A 22,030-nucleotide genomic window follows, 5' to 3' on the forward strand; every position below is an offset into this window, starting at 1 on the left:
TTCTCCAGTCCATTGCTAGTTCCTGTTATGGTATCCATAGCTATAATCTACAACTGGTTCATATGTTATAAAATAAACAGGTTAGCAAGGCTTTACTGTAGCATTGAGTATACCACTAATGCTGTTCCCTAGACAGTTCTACTTTTTCATTCTAAGTGTGGGCTGTAGTTTTTAAAAAATATTAGGTAAAGTTAAGCTGTTTGTAAAACCAGCCGACTTTAATTGATCTCAGAAAAGCTAAATAAGGTTCATAAGACTCAGTTAGTATTTGATGGGAAACAACCAGTGGTGGGATTCAATTTTTTTAACAACAGGTTCTGTGGGCGTGGCTTAGTTGGGGGTGTGGCTTGGCAATCATGTGACTGGGTGGGCGTGGTTAGCTGGTCACGTGACTGTGTAGGCGTGGCTAGCTCATCATGTGACCGGGTGGGCGTGGCTATGTGCATAGGGACTACTCAGAGGGCTGAAAAAAGTCATTTCTGACTGGGCCTCGCACTTTTGACCGGTCCTCACACTTATGACCATCCTCACATTTATGCCCGTGCAGCTTTTTTAACAACCATGTCACTCATTTCACAACTGCTTCTCTTCACCATGGTGACAAGATAGGGCAAAAACATAAAATGTGAGGACAGTCGTAAGTTCGAGGACTGGTCAAAAGTGCGAGGACCAGTCAAAAATAACTTTTTCAGCTCTCTGAGCAGTCCATATGCACAAAAGGACTACCCAGAGGGCTGAAAAAAGTGATTTCTGACAGGTCCTCGCACTTTTGACCGGTCTTCGCACTTATGACTGGTCATCATTTATGCCCATTGTAGCATTCTTAACAACCATGTCACTCATTTTACAACTGCTTCTCTTCACCATGGTGACAAGATAGGGCAAAAACGTAAAATGTGAGGACAGTCGTAAGTTCGAGGACTGGTCAAAAGTGTGAGGACCAGTCAAAAATAACTTTTTCAGCCCTCTGAGTAGTCCTTATGCATAAAAAGATACAGCAATAGAGAGGGATGAAGGAAGGGAAGGGAAATTAGAGTAGGAGTGAGGGTAAGAGAGGGAGGAAGAGAGGAGGAGAAGGAGAAAGGAAGAGGAAGTAGGGAGGAGAAGAAGAGGGGGAGGAAGAGAAAGTAAGAAGGAAAGAAAAGAGAGAGGTGGTAGGTTTGAGGAGAAAGATTGCTGTACAATAAAAAAGATGAAAGGGAAGAAAGCCAACCCCAAACAAATATAAAGATATTAAGATAAAGAATGAATTGTTAAACTTTAAAGAATAAAAGAGAACAAATAGGAATAAATAGCAATAATTAGAAACACGCATACAAACATACAATGTATTTTCTTTGAACAGAGTATTTGGCTGGTTCACAAATTTAAACAGTGTTTAGTCATTTCAATTAAATTTACAATTTCTATATTTCCTTTTTGCCATATTTATTCCTCATCTATTTTTGTAAAAAACCAATATTACCCTTCATCCTCATCTCTAATCTTAATCAAATTCAATTTTTCCCTTCTATTCTATATTATACCCCTTCTCATTGTCATCTATTTTTATATCCATCCTCACATTGGTTAATTATGTAATATTAGTTGTTTAATTTAAATTCAACATTTTAATATAAATCAATTAGTTATATAACTACCTTTTTTGTATATTAATCAATATGAACATGAATATTCCAATTATTTCCATGCAATCCAATTTCTTACAAATCAATTAATTATATTTACCAATAATAATAAACCAAATAATTTCCCCCATATATTCCTCCAAACCACAACTTAACCATTTCTGCTTTCAGAAATATACAATTAATAGTATCTCAATTATTACAATTCCCTAGTTAAATAGAGCTTTTTTTCTTTTGTGTTTTAAAATCTTTCCCTAAATTTCCCATTGTTTGCATCTACCTTTTTTGGTGAGGAAAAAGAAAAGAATTCTGCCTGCCTAATTTTCCAACGTTGCAGCAACAGCAAAGCAGTTTCAGTTTCGTGTTTCAGCAGAGCTAAGGGAAAAAAAAAACTGCTCCAGGTCTCTTTGCAAGGAAGCAGCAGAGCCCTGAGCAAAACAGCTGAGACAAATCAGCTGAGAGCCGGGAGGCCGATAGAATCAAGGGGCTAATTAGCCTATGCTGAAGCTCCGTGGGCCAATAAAATTACAAAAAAAACCACCGAACCGTTTGTTAAATTGCTGGCTCGCCCGCCCCTCGCCCACCACTATTTATTGGCAATAAATAGTGGTGCGGAGGGGCGGGGCAAGCCAGCAATTTAACAAATGGTTTGGCTGCACCACTGGCTATAGGGCAGCCCTTTTAAGCCCCGCGGCAAGAATTTGAAGTTTTTTTTCCTCTAGCCATCAGCTGGGACTCCGGAGGCAGCAATAGATTGGGAGTGGGCGGGGTAAGCGAACGGCCGGCAATCCAACAGAGCAGAGAGTGAGGGTGAGTGAAGGCGTGGAAGCTGCTTTCTCCATCCTACTCTCTTGCGTCCGGAGCCGGTGGGGAACCACGTGGCAGCCCATGTGGATCCCAGGCAGCGGAACTCAGGCTAGGGAAGGGGTAGGCAATTGTGGCTTTTTTACAACCTGTGGCCTTCAACTCCCAGAATTCCTGAGACAGCCAAGCTGTCTCAGGAATTCTGGAAGTTGAAGTCCACAGGTTGTAAAAGAGCCACAATTGCCTACCCCTGGCTACGGTAGTCTGGTACCGCGCGGGTGGGAGGCGGGGCAGGGCGAGGGGTGGGCAAGCCAGCAATTTAACAAACGGTTCGGTGTGCTGCGGGGCCAATAAATTACAAAAAAACACCGAATCATTTGTTAAATTGCTGGCTCACTCGCCCCATTTATTGGGAATAAATAGTAGTGTGGAGGGGCGGGGCAAGGGGCGGGGCAAGCCAGCAATTTAACAAAGGGTTCAGCCGAAACCCCTAGAACCCCCAGAATCCCACCACTGGAAACAACCAAGTCTAGGCTAAACAAGGTAGTTGAAAAAACACCCCCAAAGAAGCCAGCATCAAACAACTGATCATGAAGTCAGCAGGAATCAAACTCAAGTTTCTACCTTTAATATCATTGTAGGCATACAAAGCAATTTTGGTGCATTTCCTCAAAATGGTAAGAAATAAATGTTCAGCTACAGGGTGTTTGGAAGGTACAATACAGCTTGGAGATCACATATATCTTTTGGGCTATGAGTTGGATTGATAGTAAGTAATATTTATCAATGGGGGGAAGGATCCACCAGTAATGTCTTTCATATTATCAAGAAATCTAAAAGCATTTTTTAAATAATAATAATAATAATAATAATAATAATAATAATAATAATAGTAGTAGTAGTAGTAGTAGTAGTAGTAGTAGTAGTAATGTAACAACTTTATTGTCATTGTACGTGTATACACAGTATACCCATACAACAAAATTCACTTAACACCCAAAGACCAGGTCCAACACACATAACAATCCCCAAATACACACATACCACAAATAAATAACTTAGAACTACCTAAAACATTTTATTTTATTTTATTTTATAAGGTAGATAATAGAGCATGTGTTACCAATGAAAAGTAGCTTTGAAGATGTTGCTTCCTTTATTGTTAATAGGATTCCAAGTGGCCAACAAATGAAATTAAGTATTTCATTTCATCTCTTTAGAAGATATATCTCCTGTGAATCACTAAAGAATTGATACTCATGAATAAAATCTGAATCAAAATTCCTATGATGGACTCAGAAAAAAGGTAACAGAAAATAACAGAATAACAGAGTTGGAAGGGACTTTGGAGGTCTTCTAGTCCAACCCTCTGCTCAGACAAGACAAATTTTGATTGATTGTTAGAAAAATATCTTCCTAACAGTAAGATCAGTTCAACAATGACAAAGACCATCCATTGTATTGGTAATAGGCTGTCTTTACACAGAGTAGGTTCAAGAGAAGCTAGTTGGAAGGGTGCTTTCATTCGCATTCCGGCAGTGAGCAGAATATTGGATTCAATGGCCACATTACCCCTTCTTAGTTTGTGATTCTATGTAATATGGCACAATAAAAAAAACCCCACTGAGTCCAACTTTCATTGTTTGGCTACTATTCATTGCTAGGGTATTTTTCTTCAAGCTGTTCTTGAAAAGGAAGCGCCTAGCAGGATCACATCAAGAATTCTTTCCGAAGGCGGGAAATAACAATAGCTGTTCAAGCTAAAGTCCTCCTTAAAAAGAGAAAAGGGAAGGCATTGTCATCTTTAACCCCTTGCCTTGCATTATCATCTCCATAGCAATTTCCTTTGCCATTTCCTATTGCTGTCCCTGCACTCCAAAAATTTGATATTTTGTCTGTGGTGGGAAAACTGTATAAAAAGAGTCTTTTGACTCCTTTCCAACTGCAACACTATCTTCCCTTGGGCGTTTTACCCTTCTGAAAACGTTTGTAACAAATTCTCTGCAATTGTAAATGTACAAAATGCTGATTAACAAGAGAGAAATAGCACTCTTTAAAAACAAACGGGAAAGGACAGCTGGAATTTCTCAAGAAAGACAAAATATTGATAATTAAATATGGAGACCTTAAACACATTTGCTTAACTTTTGCTCAAATTCTGTCAAGGAATAACGGTCCTTAAACTAGATCAACACTGTCATCTAGTGGCCATTTAAGTACTCTGATCAGGAGGAAAATGAGCAGAGTTGCTGCTTTTCCCCCTAAAATATAAATAGCAGAAGATCACAGGGATTTTTCCTTTTAACTGTGAACAGCTCATTTCAAAATTTTGATTAGTTATTTATTTAGCCAGCATCCATGTTACATAGCTGTGCCATGGATAAAAGATAAAGCTAGGCAGTTAACATTTAGACATGGGTTCACAAGACTGGGAGAAACTGGAAAGGTGATTAACAAGCATTTTTTTGATCTGATCAGGGGATGTCTTTTTACTTTCATCCAGCACTTGAAGGACAAAAGGAGGCAAACATCTCCTCTCCTTGGAATGTATATACGATAAAAAGAAATGTTTTACCCTTTTGGAGAGACAACAGTTTTAATTACATAAACAGGGGTGGAACAAAGAGGATTTTGAACAGCTACCTTTATCAGTTAAATGCCTCAAATCTTCCTTTTCCTTAATAATGATTTTATTAAGGGTTATAATTGAAAAAGATTAAAAACTAATACATACATAAAAAATACAAGAGTAAAAAAGAAAAATTAGAAAGTACAGAAAAAATAGAAAGAAAAATAGAAAAGAAAAAAAATTAAGAAATAACTTTTTTCTTCATCACAAATGTAAACAATTTTAGTTAACTTATCACCTTCTTACCTTCTCTTATAATGCAACAAATGCTGTCTTCTTCCCATATCTCATCTCTTAACTATAAAATATAAACAGAATCTTAAAACTGCTTATAGTCACTCAGGCCCTAGTCCCATGATGGCAAACTTATGGCACACGTGCCAGAAGTGGCACACAGAAACATCCCTCTGGGCACGTCAGCCGTCGCCCATTGCTCTTCTGTGTTTTGGCGTGCGCATGCGCGCTGGCCAGCTGTTCTTTACCTGCACGGGAGAACCAGAAACCAGAAGAGCAGCTCCCCGGGTGCCAAAAAGGTTCACCAACACTGCCCTAGTCACTTCTAGATTGAACTGCTTTTACATGGGGCTACCTTTCAAGACTATGCATGCACTGGGAAGCTGAACATCTAGTTTCTGTCACGCGCATGTGTACCAGCCAAGTGGTCTTCGTGCACACATGAAACCAGAAACCAGAAGACCAGGTGGCGCAGCGGAAACCCAGCTTCCCAGCTTCCCAGCTTTCCAGCGCGCGCATAGTCTTGACTGGTAGCCCCATGTAACAGCAGTCCAATCTGGAAGTGATAGGGCAGTGTTGGTGAACCCTTTCAGCATCGAATGCCTAAACGGGAGCACGCACATGCACAGGAGTGCCGGAAACTGGAAGAGCAGCTCCCTGGTGCATCTGTGCTCCCATTTCAGCACTCAGTGCCAAAAAGATTCACCAACACCGCCGTAGTCACTTCCAGTTTGGACTGCTGTTACATGGGGCTACCTTTTAAGACTATCAGGAAGTTTCAGCTTATACAGAATGCAACAGCTCAGACAATTATTTGTACTCATAAGCCGACTGCAAAACCCTTGGTTTCTACAATTTTTTCATGATGATCTTCTCTCTGGAGTACATGTAAACAATCTCACCATCTCTCCTTTCTCCAGAGAGATTTTGCCAGCCACAATCTAGCATCCAGCAGCCAATCTCCTGCTCCTTCATGAACATCCAGCTCACATATCCTCACCAAGAGTTGAATATCTCAAATTTTTCCATACAGCTTCCCATATATCTGGCCAGTTTAATTCTCATTCTCTGTCTCTGTGTCTGTCTCTCTCTTTGTCTCCCTCCCTCTCTTTCTCTCTCTTGATGATCTCAAGTAATTTAATTTTAATAGAGAAAAGATTATTTGACTTAAATTCCTGTCTGAAGTTTCTGACTCTATGGTGAGTGAGCTCAGTCTTGGGAAGTAAATAAAATCCAAATTGTGACAGTGATAATTTGAACCCCAACAAGCATGGCCAATTGTGAAGATGTATGCTACCATTCAGCAATTATTAGTACAGTAGTCCATAAGTTGGCAAAATATGCAAATGTTGAATTAGGCACTGGAAATGAGCCTGGTGGCGCAGCAGACTAAGCATTGTTATTAACAGTGCTGTTATTAACATCAGCTGCCTGCAATTACTGCAAGTTCAAATCTCACCAGGCTCAAGGTTGACTCAGCCTTCCATCCTTTCTAAGGCAGGTAAAATGAGGACCCAGATTGTGGGGGCAATAAGATGACTTTGTATAAAATATACAAAAGTATGAAGGCTATTGCTTAACGCATTGTAAGCCGCCCTGAGTCTCCGGAGAAGGGCAGCATATAAATCAAATTAAAAAAAAAAAGAGTCTTCCAAATTAATCTACATTAGTTTTGTATTTCTCCATGCAGAAAAAAGTGGTGCCACCCATTCACAAAGTCTGAGGTAGAATCTCATATATTTCTATTCTGTAGCTTCAAAATATCTGAAATATCGTACTTTAATGGATCTCTTTTTAAAATCCACCAATAGAAATTTTTCTCTATCTTCCAAATGTCTGTAGGGATTGCCCCAACTTGTAGCATCAACTATTCCAGTTATAGGCTTAAAAGTCTTAAAAGTTATTAACTTATATTTTCAGAATTAGCAAACATGCATGCTTTATTTCCTTGTCTTCTCATATACTCAGAACAAATGTCACAACATTACCGGTATGTTATGAGTGATTTTGCAAACTTCAATAACCCATGGTTTGTTTTAATGATTGTTTAATTGACTATTTGGCTTCCAACAGTGCATTAATCACAAATGGAAGATTTCACATTGCAATGTCTAGAATTCACAATATTCCATGCAATATGTTAACTGAATCATATTTTAGTATCTATCACTTGCTGGTATCCTGTATCTGTTAGTGCAAGCATATACCTTCTAGCTGGTAGGTTGTGGGTAACGATATGTTTCTTTCTTCACAGGAAATACTAAAAAAATGTGGCCTGATTGTGTTGTGATTGGACATTAAACCATGTTTAAATTATGTTCTTTTTATTAATTATTTTAAAAATCCACCAAAGTTAGTCTAAAAGAAACCTTTAAAATGCCACAATGGATACTGTTAACATATACAGTAACACAGGGCAACTACTAATGACTTAGAGAAGGCAGCATTTGGGTTATTTTTTTGTTTTTTTGTTTTTGCTTCAGCTCTATTTTATTATACATGCAAATTGTAGTATTGTGCTCAAATTATATAGCTTCTTATATAGTTACTCATGTAGCTTTTTGCACCTGCAAAGGAGAGAGAGATATTAACCCAGAGAACTATATATATGCAAAAACAGATAAACAAATCCACAGCAGTGCTTACTTGTCAAAAGTTTTGTTTCTGTCTCCCAGCTGGCAACATCACTTTACATAAAAATATGAAAACTTTTTAGTGCTCATACATTTTATAACAGCTGCTCACAAAATGTATATTATAGAAATACACTGTATACTTTTAGAACTAAAAGGATCTCATTACCTCATTTTGTGAAACAGAACAAATGGGAGAAAGCATAAAAAATAACTGAGAACATCATTTTCAGGAAATCTGTTATTAGTAGCTGACATTTATTTTATTGAAAAACTGTAGCAACAATGCAAAATGTTAGGGTAAGAACTTTGATGAACACTATATTCCAAAATAGGAGATACATGTTATTATTTATGGTATTCTTTCATAACAAATCAATGATGGATCACTTCTTTGTACTAAAACTCAACTTTTTCATTAGATGCTTCTACACAATTAGGTTGACAATCACTCAGTCCTGCAATAGAAAGTCAATTTTTTTGTTTTTGTTTTTGCTTCAGAATCTAACAGTCCTACTAATACCTTTGCCTACTCATTACAGTAAAATACAATGATATTAAATTAATTGCTTACTAGTTCAATGTTTTTCCTAAAATAGATTCCTTAGTTTACCAAATTATAGCACCAGGCCAAATGGAGAGTTTAATTTGTGCCAAGAATAAATTTTGGAATGTACTGTCAAAACCAGGACTTAATCCTGGAGTATGTGAAATACAACAAAGCTGGATTAACATATGCAAAACAGAACTCCCTAATCAAGTAACCAAAACAGCTCCAGGTCTTCTTTGATTATAATTATAAGTTAAATTTATTGGCTGCCCAATTCCTTCTTGACTCTGGGCAGCATACAATATAAAGCTCACAATATAATGCAAATTAAAACAATGCCATATGGCAATGCATCTGGAAAAATAATACATGCCAATCATATTTAGAAAATACAATTCAGAAAACAGTGACTTAAATCACTAAGACTGAAAAATATTTAAAGCTTTAAGTAAGTGCTGTTGCCCTTCTCACTTAACTACATCTTCAATGCTGTCAGACTTCAGCTGTGCTCTTGACAGAGGCTATGCAATATAAGGTAAAGGAGAAGGAATGTATTATTTCCTTTCACTGGGTGAAAATAACTGAAGTTGAGAAAGATGAAAAATGCCTCTTTCCCCTGACAGATGTCTTTATTAAAGGATATAACTCTATCAGAATATAGAATGTATATAGGGAAATTATTTACTATGTTTAACTGAAGCTACAGATAAAATATTTCATAAAAAGAAAAGCAGGGGGAAAATAAAAAATGTTTTAAATAGGAAACGATCCAGTGACTTTCAAAAATGTTGTGAAAGAAGAAGAAAGACGAAATTAATCATAAGGAAGTGGGCAACGATCAATTTAGACAGAGTTTAAATGGAATGGCATTTCTTCCAAAAGAAAGGAAGAAGAATTAAAACAATGGACTTTCCAGTTAAAGCAATGACTGCAAAACTTGGATACTGAGTAAGGGTGAGAGATAAAAGATAGATGCTTTCAAATTATAAATTTGGAGGTGGCCATTAGGAATGCTATAGATAGAAAGGAAAAAAATCTATCAGCCCTAAACTAAATAAAACTGAAGCTCTCTTGAGACAATAATCAGCAAACAGAAACTCACATCTTTGGGGGTATGAGATACAGGCAGATAATGGATGAGAAAAAATTAATATGCTTGGCAAGGCTTTGGGAAATAAAGTAGGGCAACAGACTGCACTGCTTGGGAGGAAGATCTTGTTAAATTATATAATACTTCACTTATTAGTACAATACAACCTCATCAAATGTAATGATGAGGTCACAAAAAAGCGTATAGGTTTGCTTTACTCAAAAAGATAAAACTAATGATATACTTGTTTTCAGTAGATTTTTCAATCCAACTAAAAACCATTTAAATGTGCTACATTTTCTTTTGTATTTTAAACTCTTTTTAAAGTATAGGCTCAAAGCACTTAATATTTGAAAATGAAATACTTAAGGAAATATGGGCATTTTTCTGCATATTCTCCAGAGAGTGACAAATTCTGTGTATATGAAATATAAAGTCTAAAAGGCAACATTTATCAGCACTGTGAACTGTAGCTACAGTACAAATGTCACATTATTTTGTCAGATACAGGTATGTCTTCAGTAATGAAATATTACCTTAAAATCCCAGTAAAAATATATGTACTGTACCCATTTCTATTTTCATTCAATACTTAATATTTTAGAATGTTAAATAGCCCACAATTCATATTTTAATTATTTTAATAATTAAAATTTATTTAATTTTAAATATGCAGAGCAGATCTAGCTTTTACACCCACCCACACACCCACCACCATTTCTGACTTTCCTTCGAAGATGTTCATCTATTAATATCACAATTCCTTGGAGGGTTTTCATTACATTCAGCTACAGTATATGATCACATTCTTATTACAAATCATGCTAACCAAACTCTCAAGGATTGAGAAGGCAGGCCAAAGGACATTTTCTTATGTCCATTTTACGAAGCTTGAAGAGAGTTTATATATTTGTAATCACTAACCTTATATAACATACAAGTCAACAGTTTATTGACACTATGCATAAATTGAACGCTGTGCATGGAACTGTCATAATTATATGACCAGATCAATTGTACGTATCCTGATATGTGAATGTATTTATTAATATCTACAGCTATACTTCATGCTTACTTTTAAAGTTAACTGCAAAACATTTGTCATAATCAATAGTGGCAAATGTTCACATCAGGGAAAACTGCAGATTTCTTTTGATTAATAATGATTAATTTGAAGAATACTTCTATAAAAACTGACTAGAAAGAATACATTTAACTTTCCACTCAAGAAAGATTGACAGCCATAGATATATTTCTTGCTGAGTTATCTATTGTGGCTTAGAGATTTGGATATCGTCATTTTATGAAGTAAAAAGTAAGATAATTTACAGCACAATTTACTGCATAGCAGAATCAGTATTTTTCCCTTTCATTGCCAAATTTGCTTTCTTGGTTAGGCACTGTTTCTGAAATTAGAGTTTTAATCAAATTTGAAGCTCATGGATACTGTATTTGAGCTCAAAATCCAAACATTTGCTAGAGCTATGCAAGAGATACAGAAAAGTCCTGGCTGCTTTCTAGTGGTGGTCCAGAGTTTTGTAGTCCAAATATAGCCACACACATATATGTAAACACAGATACACAGACACACATATCTGGTTTTCATACTGAAGAAGGATGCTCTCCAATAAACAATAGCAGCATACAAGTAAAGCACAGATCTTGTGAGCCTGGCAAAGGTCCTCTCCATGACAGAAAGAACAGCTAAGCAACCTGAAGCAACACAGGCATCTCCTGTGATATGCTGGATGGAAGAAAAAATAACCACTAGACCAAGGGTGTCCAACCTTAGCAACTTTAAGACTTGTGGACCAATTCCCAGAATGCTGATTGGGGAATTATGGGAGTTGAACTCCACAAGTCTTCAAGTTTAAAAGGTTAGACACCCCTGCACTACAGTAGACTTTTACAAAGGTAGATCCTAAACTCAGATCCTAAACTTACAGCCCTTCATAGTGTCAACAAGCATACAGAGGACAAGCTCTGAACTCCTTTTATTAAAGCTTTGGAAACAAACATACTTGTAAAATTATTTAACTATCAGCCTTACTGAGGGAGAGGCATATAGAGAAACACAAATATTATTACCATGTAACATTTTTCCATTGTGTGAAATTTATGGCTCTGGTACAAATTTTGGTTCAGGACTCAACTGACTCTGAGAAAATGTTCTACATTTTAACTCAACCACCTGTTCCTCTTTTCTGTCTTGTGGGATGCCTGGTATCCTTTGTATTGTTGGAAGAAATATCCTTCTGGGTTCAGCTCCAAGTGGGGAAAAAGACACAGGAAACATGGAGACTGCTTGGAAAGATGGTTTAATGGTGGACAGGATCACATGGCTTGAGTTCCTGAACAGAAAAAAGGGCGAGATACAGCGAGTCCCCAGGTTTTATGCTCTCTGGCTTTGAACTTCCTGGGGCCCCGAAAGAGTATCCTGATTGGTTGTCAGACTCCCAGGGTGTGGGGGTTTTAGCTAGCCTTGCTGGCTGATGTAATCTTCCCAGGTGCCATGTGGTGAGTTTCTGTCCTAGATGGGTCCTATTGTGTTACAGATTTGTCCATTGACAAAGATGGGAGGGAATTGAGTTTCTGCCTCTGGCCCATTAACAAAGGTGTGGTGGTGGGGAGACAGGAAGCTGCTTTGTCTTTAAAACATGTTTCTCCATTTCTCATCCAGGGAAATATAATATTCTGCCTTTTTAATATTTCCTAAAATATTTCATTCTTCCAGGAAAGGGGTGGGTGCTAACTTCCTACAGTATCAAAGAGCTTTGGTAAAAATTACTGGAAAACTAATAAGCAAATGCATTCAGTATCCCTGTATTTCCTGCAGAGTGATATTCAGGTTGCATAAAGCATGTGCTCGTTTATTCCAAAATTACAAATAAAGATCAATTATAAATGACTAAGTGAATCTAACAATTAATTGTAGGGTTGTGCGTTTCCTGCCAACGTTTCCTGCTGCAGGGAGCTCATCCAGAACTTATTTGAGCACTAATTTTTACACACGTTGGACTGGCCACCCTCACTGTGATTGATTCCATAGCTTTGCCGCACCCCAAAGACCAATACATTTTATGTTTGCCTCCAAGGAGCTCAGTTTTTGTTTATTTCGGGCATTCTTCTGGGAACCGTTCCCGTTCAAAGTGCAGTATGTCAACCGTTGCATGTAAAACAGAAATTGCGTCTAATTCTAGGGAATTTAGCCATCAAAGGTTCAAGGTGCAGAGTATACACGGGGGGAAGGGAGTTTCTCTAGGCGCGCTTCCTGCTCAGGGCAACCACAGAGATAACGTCACACGGAAATCCGGCCATCTTAATGGGCGACCTCGCCCTCCAAGCCAGGGAGGGGGGGAGGGGTTAAAGCCGCTAAGCGCGCCCACTAAGCACGAAGGGAATCCTGCCCTGCACTTTTGCCCCACCCTCGACGCCTGGCGCGTGGGAACGTGGTGGGGGGGGCGTGGAAGGAGGAAGAACGCAAGCTCCCGCCGCGCATGCCCACTGCTTCGGCTTGGCAGAGGAAGGAAGGCGGCCGGGCGGGCGGGGAAGGATGCTGAGGCCGGCGCTGCGGCTGCCAAACGGGAGCGAGGGGACCTGCGTCGGGCAGCCGCGGGGAGAGCAGCGCCGCGGTCATGCCCAGCTCCCCGTCGGCGCCTCCCGGGCCGGACCCGGAGGAGCACTACGACTTCCTCTTCAAGCTGGTGCTGATCGGCGATGCCAGCGTGGGCAAGACGTGCCTGGTGCAGCGCTTCAAGACCGGGGCCTTCTCTGAGCGCCAGGGAAACACCATCGGCGTGGACTTCACCATGAAGAGCCTGGAGATCCAGGGCAAGCGGGTCAAGGTGGGCAGCGGGACGGGGGACGAGGGAGGGAGGGAAAGAAAGAGGGAGGGAGGGAGGGAGGGAAGCGGCCCCGCGGCCATCCCCCCCCCGCGTCTTATCTCCCTTCGAGGCGCTGGCCGGGCAGGTAACAGGTGTGCGGACAGAACAACAGCTGCGGTCGGGGGAGAAGAAGCTGGCATGGCAACGTCCCTTTCCCGGGAGACCCAAAGGCGCCCACACGTCTTCACCAGCCGATCTGCTGACATCCCTGGCTGTCAACGCCAAGGCAGAATTTGCCTAAGAGTTTGTGCTGGCAGTTCGGATACCTTTTAAAACCAATAAAAAGAACTAGAATTTGACTCCCACTCTCCCTCCCCCACCCACCCACCCTTTGCTAAATTCAGATTTACAGAGGTCTCCAGTCTTGGCAACTTTAAGACTTGTGGACTTCAACTCCCAGAGTTCCTCAGCTGACAAAGCTAAAGAGTTAAAAGTCCACACGTATTAAAAGTTGCCAAGGTTGGAGATCCCTGGTTCAGAAAGTTAAAACAACAACAACAACATTTAGGTACTGCCCATCAGAGGTGGGTTTCAGCAGGTTCTGACCAGTTCTGGAGAACCGGTAGCTGAAATTTTGAGTAGTTCGGAGAACCGGTAGTAAAAATTCTGACTGAATAGATCAGAGATCTATTCTCTGCCTCCCAAGTCCCAGCTGATCGGGAGGAAATGGGCATTTTGCAGTAACTTTCCCCTGGATTGGGGACGGAATGGAGATTTTATAGTATCCTTCCCCTGGAGTGGGGTGGGAATGGAGATTTTACAGTATCCTTCCCATGCCATGCCCACCAAGCCATGCCACGCCCACCAAGCTACACCCACAGAACCGGCAGTAAAAAAATTTTGAAACCCACCACTGCTGCACATCCCCTGTAAAAATGCCTCAACGGATATTCTTTGCCTTTCTGGAGGTGCTTAAGAAACAAGCCTCTTAAGCTTCTGGGAGAACCTCAGTGGTGATAATTCCAGGCCTATTCAAATAAAACTCCCCATAGGAGCTTTTAGGTAATGTTTGAAAATAAGATAACATTAGGAGTTCTTTTGTAATTGAGTTGTAACCGTGTTGATAACACAGTTCCATGAACTTGAGTTTGGAGCCTGTTTGAGTATGAAAGAGTCCACTTTGCTTTTGATAAGAGTCCACTTTGCTTATCTGATGAGTAATATTAAGTGTAAAATCTTGGGACAAATTTTGAGACAAACTTCTTTACTTAACTTAGAAGATGGCTCCGCATCTCCTAACTTCTAAGATTCGGTTGGTATTGTTTAGAAATTAGGTTGTAATCCCCGTATAAGTAATTTTGTCATGACAGGGCCCGTAACTCATGCGAATATTCTGCTTGTGTGCTAAAGCATAGATGGGTAGTCTGGTTTAAGTATCATTCTAGAACAGAATAACAGAGTTGGAAGGGACTTTAGAGGTCTTCTAGTCAAACCCCCTGCTCAGGCAGGAAACACTATACCATTCCAGCTCTGTGGAACATTGTAAAATTAACTGGGAGGCTTTTTGTAATGCTTTAAATCAGGCTAATTTGAATTTTTAATTTCTCCCCTTTTTTCATATCTATATGTATGTATGTATTGTAGACATCTAGATCTGAATACATTAAATATACCCCCTTTGCTATTAAGGGTAGATTTTTTTAAAAATGCCCACATTTCAGGAAAGTATTAGTATTTGCCCTCAGTACAATAAACATATTTTATTATAGAGAACATGAATGCCTCTAATGTACACTTTAAAAAAAATAATTGTCATGCTTTGTAATCTGGATCAGCAAGATTTCATGTACGTAAATAAAAGGGGAGGGACTTCGATATCCCGGTAGGATTTAGTAATTTGACCTGGAAAAGTTATTGGCATTGTGTCAAAGAGTTTTAGGATTTTAATTGACTTTAACAGACATGTTGTGTAACTCCTTTATTATATGACACAGCACACCAAAGAGGGCTATAAACCTGTTCAGTTTGGGAAAGTAAATAGAATGCTTTTCCAGACCTTGTTTTGAAAGTAATCAAGAGATTTTCCAAAGACAATGTGTGCAATACTTTACAATGAGTTATTGCTAAAGTATAGGTTATTCTTGGTAGGTTAAAATTTCCAAATGGAAGTTGCTTAATTCTCTTTTATTCCAATCCTAATGTAATAAGATATATAGGTATTAGTATATATTTAAAAGAAAGCCTTTAAATATATTTTAATAATAATGAACTATTGAAAGAATCAGTGTTGAAAAGGTTCACTTAAACAATTGAATCCAATCCCTACTCTGCACAGGAATCCAAACTGAAATATCTATGACATCTGCTTGAATACATATTTTGAAGGAAAGTTCGTTTTGGAATTCTGCTTTTGAACTATTTCCAATAGGATTTTTTTCCGTACTATTCAACCAGTCTGATTTTGTGTAATTTAAAACCATAATTTTTCTACATGTGGGTGACTAGAATTCAGAAGATAACCCAAAAGTTATGCCCAGAAGGTACACCAAAAACATTCTAGCAGGTTCAGCTGTTGATTATTATGAATTGTCTAAAAACAGAGCTTTCTAAGCAAGAAGGGGTTACAAATAGACCTTATTTAGTGACCACAATTGCTTCTCCATTGACTCAACCTAAAGTCGGGTATGAGGCATTTCAACTGCAATCATAAAATGCCTACCAGTTGTCCCCAAGTGCCCAAATGTCAGTTACGTGACTAGAGGGGCATTTTGACAATCATAAATACAAGGACTGGTAGTAAAGTTACCTTTTAAGTATCTTTGGAGCCTAAAATGGTCATTAAATGCAAGATGTGCCTGAATACAGACTTGGAAATACTTTATTCCTCCACATCTAAAATAAGTATTCAATGTTATTTGATACAAACATCTTTATTTGGACCTCAATAGTAATCTTGGGTCTTTATCTGGAAGCTGCGGAAATGTGGCAAGGGCCCCTCCAGAATATTCAACAACTGCTCTAGAAACTTTTAGTTTAGGAACTTAATGCCATAGGGAGAGCTGTTTGTGTCTTCTATAGAGACAGCTTTTTAGAAGAAAATAAATCAGATTGCCCTGCTGTATGGAGCTTACATAAATAAATAAATAAATATTTAATTAATTAATTAATTAATTAATTAATTAATTATACTTATATGCTGCCCTTCTCCCAAAGGACTCGGGGCGGCTCACAAAATTAGATGATAAGAACAATAAAAATAAACTACTAAAAACAAATCAGTTTAAAATCTCCCAATTAAAATCACCCATCAGATCAGCAAATTTGTTGGAAAAGCCATGTCTTCAGGTCACGGCGGAAAGAGTGGAGGTCGGGGGCCGTCCGGAGCCCCGTGGGTAATCCATTCCAGAGGGTCGGTGCACCCACAGAGAATGCCCTCATCTTGGCGCCACCAGCCAACATTGGCCGATGGCACCCGGAGGAGGGCTGTCCTATGTGAGTGCACAGGGCGGTGGGAGGCCGGTAGAAGGTGGTCCTGCAAATACCTCGGGCCCATGCCATGTAGAGCTTTATAGGTAAGTACCAGCACCTTGAAGCAGATCCGAAGGACCACTGGTAACCAGTGCAGCTCGTGCAGGAGAGGTGTAGCACAGGAGTAATGGGAATACCTCTTGAACTACACCACTTTTAATGCTGATTTTGACAATTGGTTGGTTTCAAAGCAAAATATTCAGCCACAACACTTGCATGTCAACATTTGCACACAAAGTTGACAAAATTTCTTTTACTAATGTTATATATCAAAAGAGAAAATTCCATTTTCTAAACTCACATTGTTTCATCACATTGTGTGCTTGCTTTTAGCTAAGTTAATAGGCATTATAATATTAGGATAGTTAGCAAGGAGATGGAACTAATTAATATTTCCATATTTGCTATTGCAGCATAAAATAGAGCAGATTTAAAAAGTATTTTGCATAGCATATTAAGAAATAGTCTTAGAGCAACTCTATAATGTTTCAAAGATACATAATTTCAAATATGATATGTGCACCTGGTTTCATATGTAAGTAATACAGGTTTGCAGTGTGATTTTTGCAAAAACCATTAAATATTTTATATTTTACTGTTTTGAAGTCTATGAGTACAGAAAGAGCTGTTCACATGTTCGTTTGTAAGGCTTGGAACAAGCTGGAGTCTTACATTTTTCAAAAGCAGAGGGCAGAACTTTATTTTTGCCTCAATAATATATTATGATTTAAGTGGAAAAATGTGATTAAAATGTATTCCTTGAAAGAAGATATCAGGAATAAATATCTATATACGCTATCTATGTACAGGTAGTCCTCACTTACCAACTACTTCATTCAGAGACTGTTCAAAGTTACAACAATGCTAAAAGAGTAGCCTTAAGATTGGTTCTCAAACAGGAAGCTGCCACAGCATCCCACGGTCTCTTAATTGCCATTTGTGATCTTTACAGTTGGCTTCCAACAAACAGAGTCAATGGGGAAGTCAGCAGGAAGTTGCAAGTTACGGTCACATATGTCACGCTTAATAATCATAGTAGAACTGACATAAGCTTGGCATTGTCCCAGTTGCAGTCAGCAAGTGAAGACTACCTGTACTTTTTCATAATTACATGGATTGTTGTTAATAAGAAATGTTGTTAAGCAAGACTTTAAATGTAACTAGTTATCAATGGGTACAGTCACCATTTATTGTTTATAATTTTTATAAATCATTCCAGAGGTTCTAGATCACGTTGCTATCACATGATGTTTCGCGATATTTTCCCCCTTTGTGGAGCTGGGTTGGGCGTGGCCCGTGCGTGACACATTCGGCCTGCAGGTCGCCACCCCTGCTCCAGATTGATAAATCAATAATACAATACGAGTAGTAATAATCCAATAAAATACAAATAAACCTATAACAAATGCAGTATCTCTAGTGGCAAAGACATTACTGCTAATCTTGATTCCTATTCTACAGTATTTCAATACAATCTGCATTTTCAAAATATTTCACTCAGTTCATACAAACACAAGACAGTGTTTTTTAATGCCAGTCCTAAAGTAAACCATACAAAAATCTAAAGCAATACTTTTGTTTAAGTGATGCCCTTTTGTTGAACTTGAATTTAAGTTTATTTCAGAGGTGTGCGGTGCTTCAGAGCTTGTGGGGGTGCACACATAACATGGCCAACTTTGAAAACAAATGTGTTTTTATAATACTGTAGCAGTGAAGAGCAGCTTTGTGATATAAAAAGAAATAAAACTGCACTTGTGGTCAGAGGTCAGCTCTCTGTACATCACAGTTATAATTGCCTTAACCTTCCTGCCTTTGTGGGAACCAGTAATGTTGAAGAGTCATGGCTGCTTATCCACCATTGCTCTCTTAAACTTGCTGCTCCACTTTCCCTTGCCAAATAGATTGGGCATGTTGGCTGTGGCAACCCAGCGATAATATATTGTAATCCAACTGGATGTGAAATTATTTTGTGCTCTGTTTAGATATTTTTCAGTCAGTATGCATAAGAAAGGGTCATCTGATAAGTACAACCAACAACTTATGATTGAAGAACTTACAGGCTTACTTCTTTTTTACTTCCTTTAGTTACAGATCTGGGACACGGCTGGTCAAGAAAGGTTTCGGACTATAACCCAGAGTTATTATCGAAGCGCCAATGGAGCTATTTTAGCCTATGACATTAGTAAGAGAGGCTCTTTCCAGTCCATTCCTCGCTGGATCGAGGATGTGAGGAAATATGCAGGCTCCAATATAGTACAGTTGCTAATTGGTGAGTGTGGAATGATCTACTTGGTAAACCAGAAATAAAAAACAATTATGCCTATGCATTAGGAGACAATAGCAACTTGTACAAAGGCATTTCCTCCTTTCCAAAAATAAAAAATTTCTTCCTTATTTTGGATTGGATTGAATTACTGCATAATAATTGATGAAGCAGGAAAAAAAATTACTTTCAAGCTCTTCTACAGTTTACTTTGTTTACTTCAGCCTGTTATGGTTGTCTCAGTATTCCGTGCTTTAAGGATCTTTATTTGACAGTATATTTTGACCAAGTCAAGCCACTTTGTGAGTCTGTGCTTTCCTATCTGTTGGGACATGTTCCATGCTTATGCCATGATGGCCCACAGAGTATTAAGATTGAAGTATTATGTTGAAATGCAGGGTTTGTCAACATCAAAGTGGGATAGAATTATAAATCCAGGATCCAAAAAATTAATGCTATACTTTCCAGTGGCTCAGATTTATCTATTTATCTATTTTTTATATTTTTATCTCTTTATCTTGATATTTCATTAGCTGTTTTTTTCTCATCTCCGAGGTAACTGTAGTATCTGATTTCTAGGTTGGTTATTTGTATCACTTTTAAGGTCCTTCAGCACAATTTTATCTATCCCTGCCATTGTCTTTTTCCCTAGGCTTCCTCAACTGAACAGTTCCCCTAATCTTCAGAATCCACATTTAAAAATTAATCTTATCAACAATTCTGTTTTCTGCTAGGAAACAAGTCTGACCTAAGTGACCTTCGGGAGGTTCAACTAGCAGAGGCTCAGAGTCTGGCTGAACACTATGATATCATCTGTGCCATAGAGACTTCTGCAAAGGACTCCAGCAATGTAGAGGAAGCTTTTGTGAAGATGGCCACAGAGCTGATGATGAGACACGGAGGCCCTGTGTTCAGTGAGAAAAACACAGACAGCATCAAACTTGACAGCAAGGATGTGGTAGAAGGGTGGGGGTGTGGCTGCTGATCATACAATTTCTCTAATTGTTACTGGAATTTAGAGGATACATTCCCTTCTCTCTCCTTCGCTCTGGGTCTCTTCTATACATAAACACTTTGCACAAGCTTTGTGTTTTGTAAATTAAGGGATTAACATTTGCAGCATGTTTTTAATATGAAGGAACTTTCTTGTGTAGATCTGAAACTGTAGCAGTCATTCCGTAGCAATTTCTATTAGATTTTCTTTTTTAGAGGAATTAGTGCAATTTGGCAGTAAGTTGCATAGAATGAAGCTACTAAAATATCTTCATACAAAATGGTCTGAGTGCAAAACTGCTATTCACTGACATCTATGTAAGGGACTTAGCAACTTGGATGACATTTAATGTTTTTATGGCAGCGAGTTTTCAGGCTGCCTGTTTCAACTCTTCACATTCCAGGAAAAAAAAAGTATTTAAACTTACACATAGTGACGTAAATTTTGTAGGGATATTTCAAGTACGAACTACTCAATTTTCTGCATAGGATATAGTAGCTGAACCTCCTAAATTATGGAATTGTGCTTTCCTGGATACTAATACTGCTGATACAAGACGTGCAAAACGAGCATTTTTCTCTCTTGGTTTTTTTGTTTTTGTTTTTTTTCAAATAGAGAAAGCAGTAGCAGTTGTATATTACATAGAGCAGGGGTCTCCAATCTTGGCAACTTTAAGACTTGTGGACTTCAACTCCCAGAATTCCTCAGCCAGCTTTGCTTTGCTGGCTGAGGAATTCTGGAAATTCTGGAAATTGAAGTCCACAAGTCTTAAAGTTGCCAAGAATGGAGACCCCTGTTTTGTTTCATTTCATATTCACCTCAGAAGACTTGATCCTGAACACATTTCACTGGATAGTAGTTCCATGAGTTTCAGTGGAGCTTTCTTGGAAGTAAAATGCCTTTGAAACTGTACAGGGCTTTATTTTAAACAGGCTAAAAATTATAAGTTAAGATAGATGTAATAGTTTATTTTGCACAATTGATATAGATTCCTCAATACTATAGATTGGTGATTCTCGTCTTCATTAATTTCAATATGGTTAGCATACTTCAGAGAAGCAGTTTATTTGAATACCTTTCCCTTCAATCCTAACCTCTTCTTTCATTACTATTGAGCACATTATAAATTATTCCAGCTAGAGGATTTCCCCCCCATTTTTCGGTACTTTCAACAATTATTGAGTTGGCTCTTTTTGAACTTTTTCTGGTCAGTGGTATTAAGTTGTTAATAAGTATATGGTAAATGTTGAATTATGTGTAGGAGATAATTGGTAATTTTCCTAAACTGATGGCTCATAGTATAGAGCTCTAAAAATCATCAAATAGTTGCTTTGTTTTGTAAGACAATGGCTCAGGAATTACCATGATAAGGCATATTTGCTAATTTTATAAGATACTTCTTTTATATCATAGGGCCTGGGTTTCCTACTGTTTGCTCCTTACCCATTCCTTCTGCCCCTAATTTCTTCCATTATGCTACAACATAATCTTCAAATTAGCTGCACGCTATTTTTTTCATGACAAATCAATAGCATATACTGTAGAAAAAGTCTGCAAACTATTAGTCAAAAACTGCTGAACTATTTCTACTTTGTTAATTTAAGATAAATATCCTTGTTTACGTTGGCCAGTGGTTTAGAAGTACAGATATTAATAACAATTGCCTTTTTAGAGCACCTTAAACTGGGAAATGAAGAATAGTTATAATGACTGCAAATCTTCCAAGCAACTTTTCAGTGTCCAACATTATTTCTAACGGGTCCTATGCACCTCTCTGAGAATCAAAGATTTTGAATGAAATTCTTGCAGTCAGTTATATTAAAACGGGTTTGATACAATGGTACTATTATGGC

The 22,030-nt window shown here is 38.3% G+C and overlaps 1 protein-coding gene across 1 annotated transcript; it reads left to right on the forward strand.

The window, feature by feature from the left end:
* The first annotated feature begins 13,185 nt into the window (after positions 1–13,185).
* RAB43 (RAB43, member RAS oncogene family) lies at positions 13,186–20,168 on the forward strand. Its single transcript, XM_070933662.1, has 3 exons — positions 13,186–13,413; positions 19,006–19,189; positions 19,918–20,168. The coding sequence occupies exons 1-3, from the start codon at positions 13,204–13,206 to the stop codon at positions 20,166–20,168; spliced, it is 645 nt and encodes a 214-aa protein (XP_070789763.1). The 5' UTR covers positions 13,186–13,203.
* The last annotated feature ends 1,862 nt before the right edge of the window (positions 20,169–22,030 follow it).

This window comes from Pituophis catenifer, unplaced genomic scaffold, assembly GCF_029215685.1.
Source record: "Pituophis catenifer annectens isolate HBS135680 unplaced genomic scaffold, rPitCat1.0.hap2 SCAF_2, whole genome shotgun sequence".
Taxonomy (NCBI): Eukaryota; Metazoa; Chordata; class Lepidosauria; order Squamata; family Colubridae; genus Pituophis; species Pituophis catenifer.

Bases quoted from the DNA above. Each gene is read 5' to 3' on its own strand.
- RAB43 (XM_070933662.1), top strand. From the start codon at position 13,204: ATGCCCAGCTCCCCGTCGGCGCCTCCCGGGCCGGACCCGGAGGAGCAC. The intron at 13,414-19,005 runs GTGGGCAGCGGG...TACTTCCTTTAG, and splicing joins TCCAGGGCAAGCGGGTCAAG to TTACAGATCTGGGACACGGC. The intron at 19,190-19,917 runs GTGAGTGTGGAA...GTTTTCTGCTAG, and splicing joins TATAGTACAGTTGCTAATTG to GAAACAAGTCTGACCTAAGT.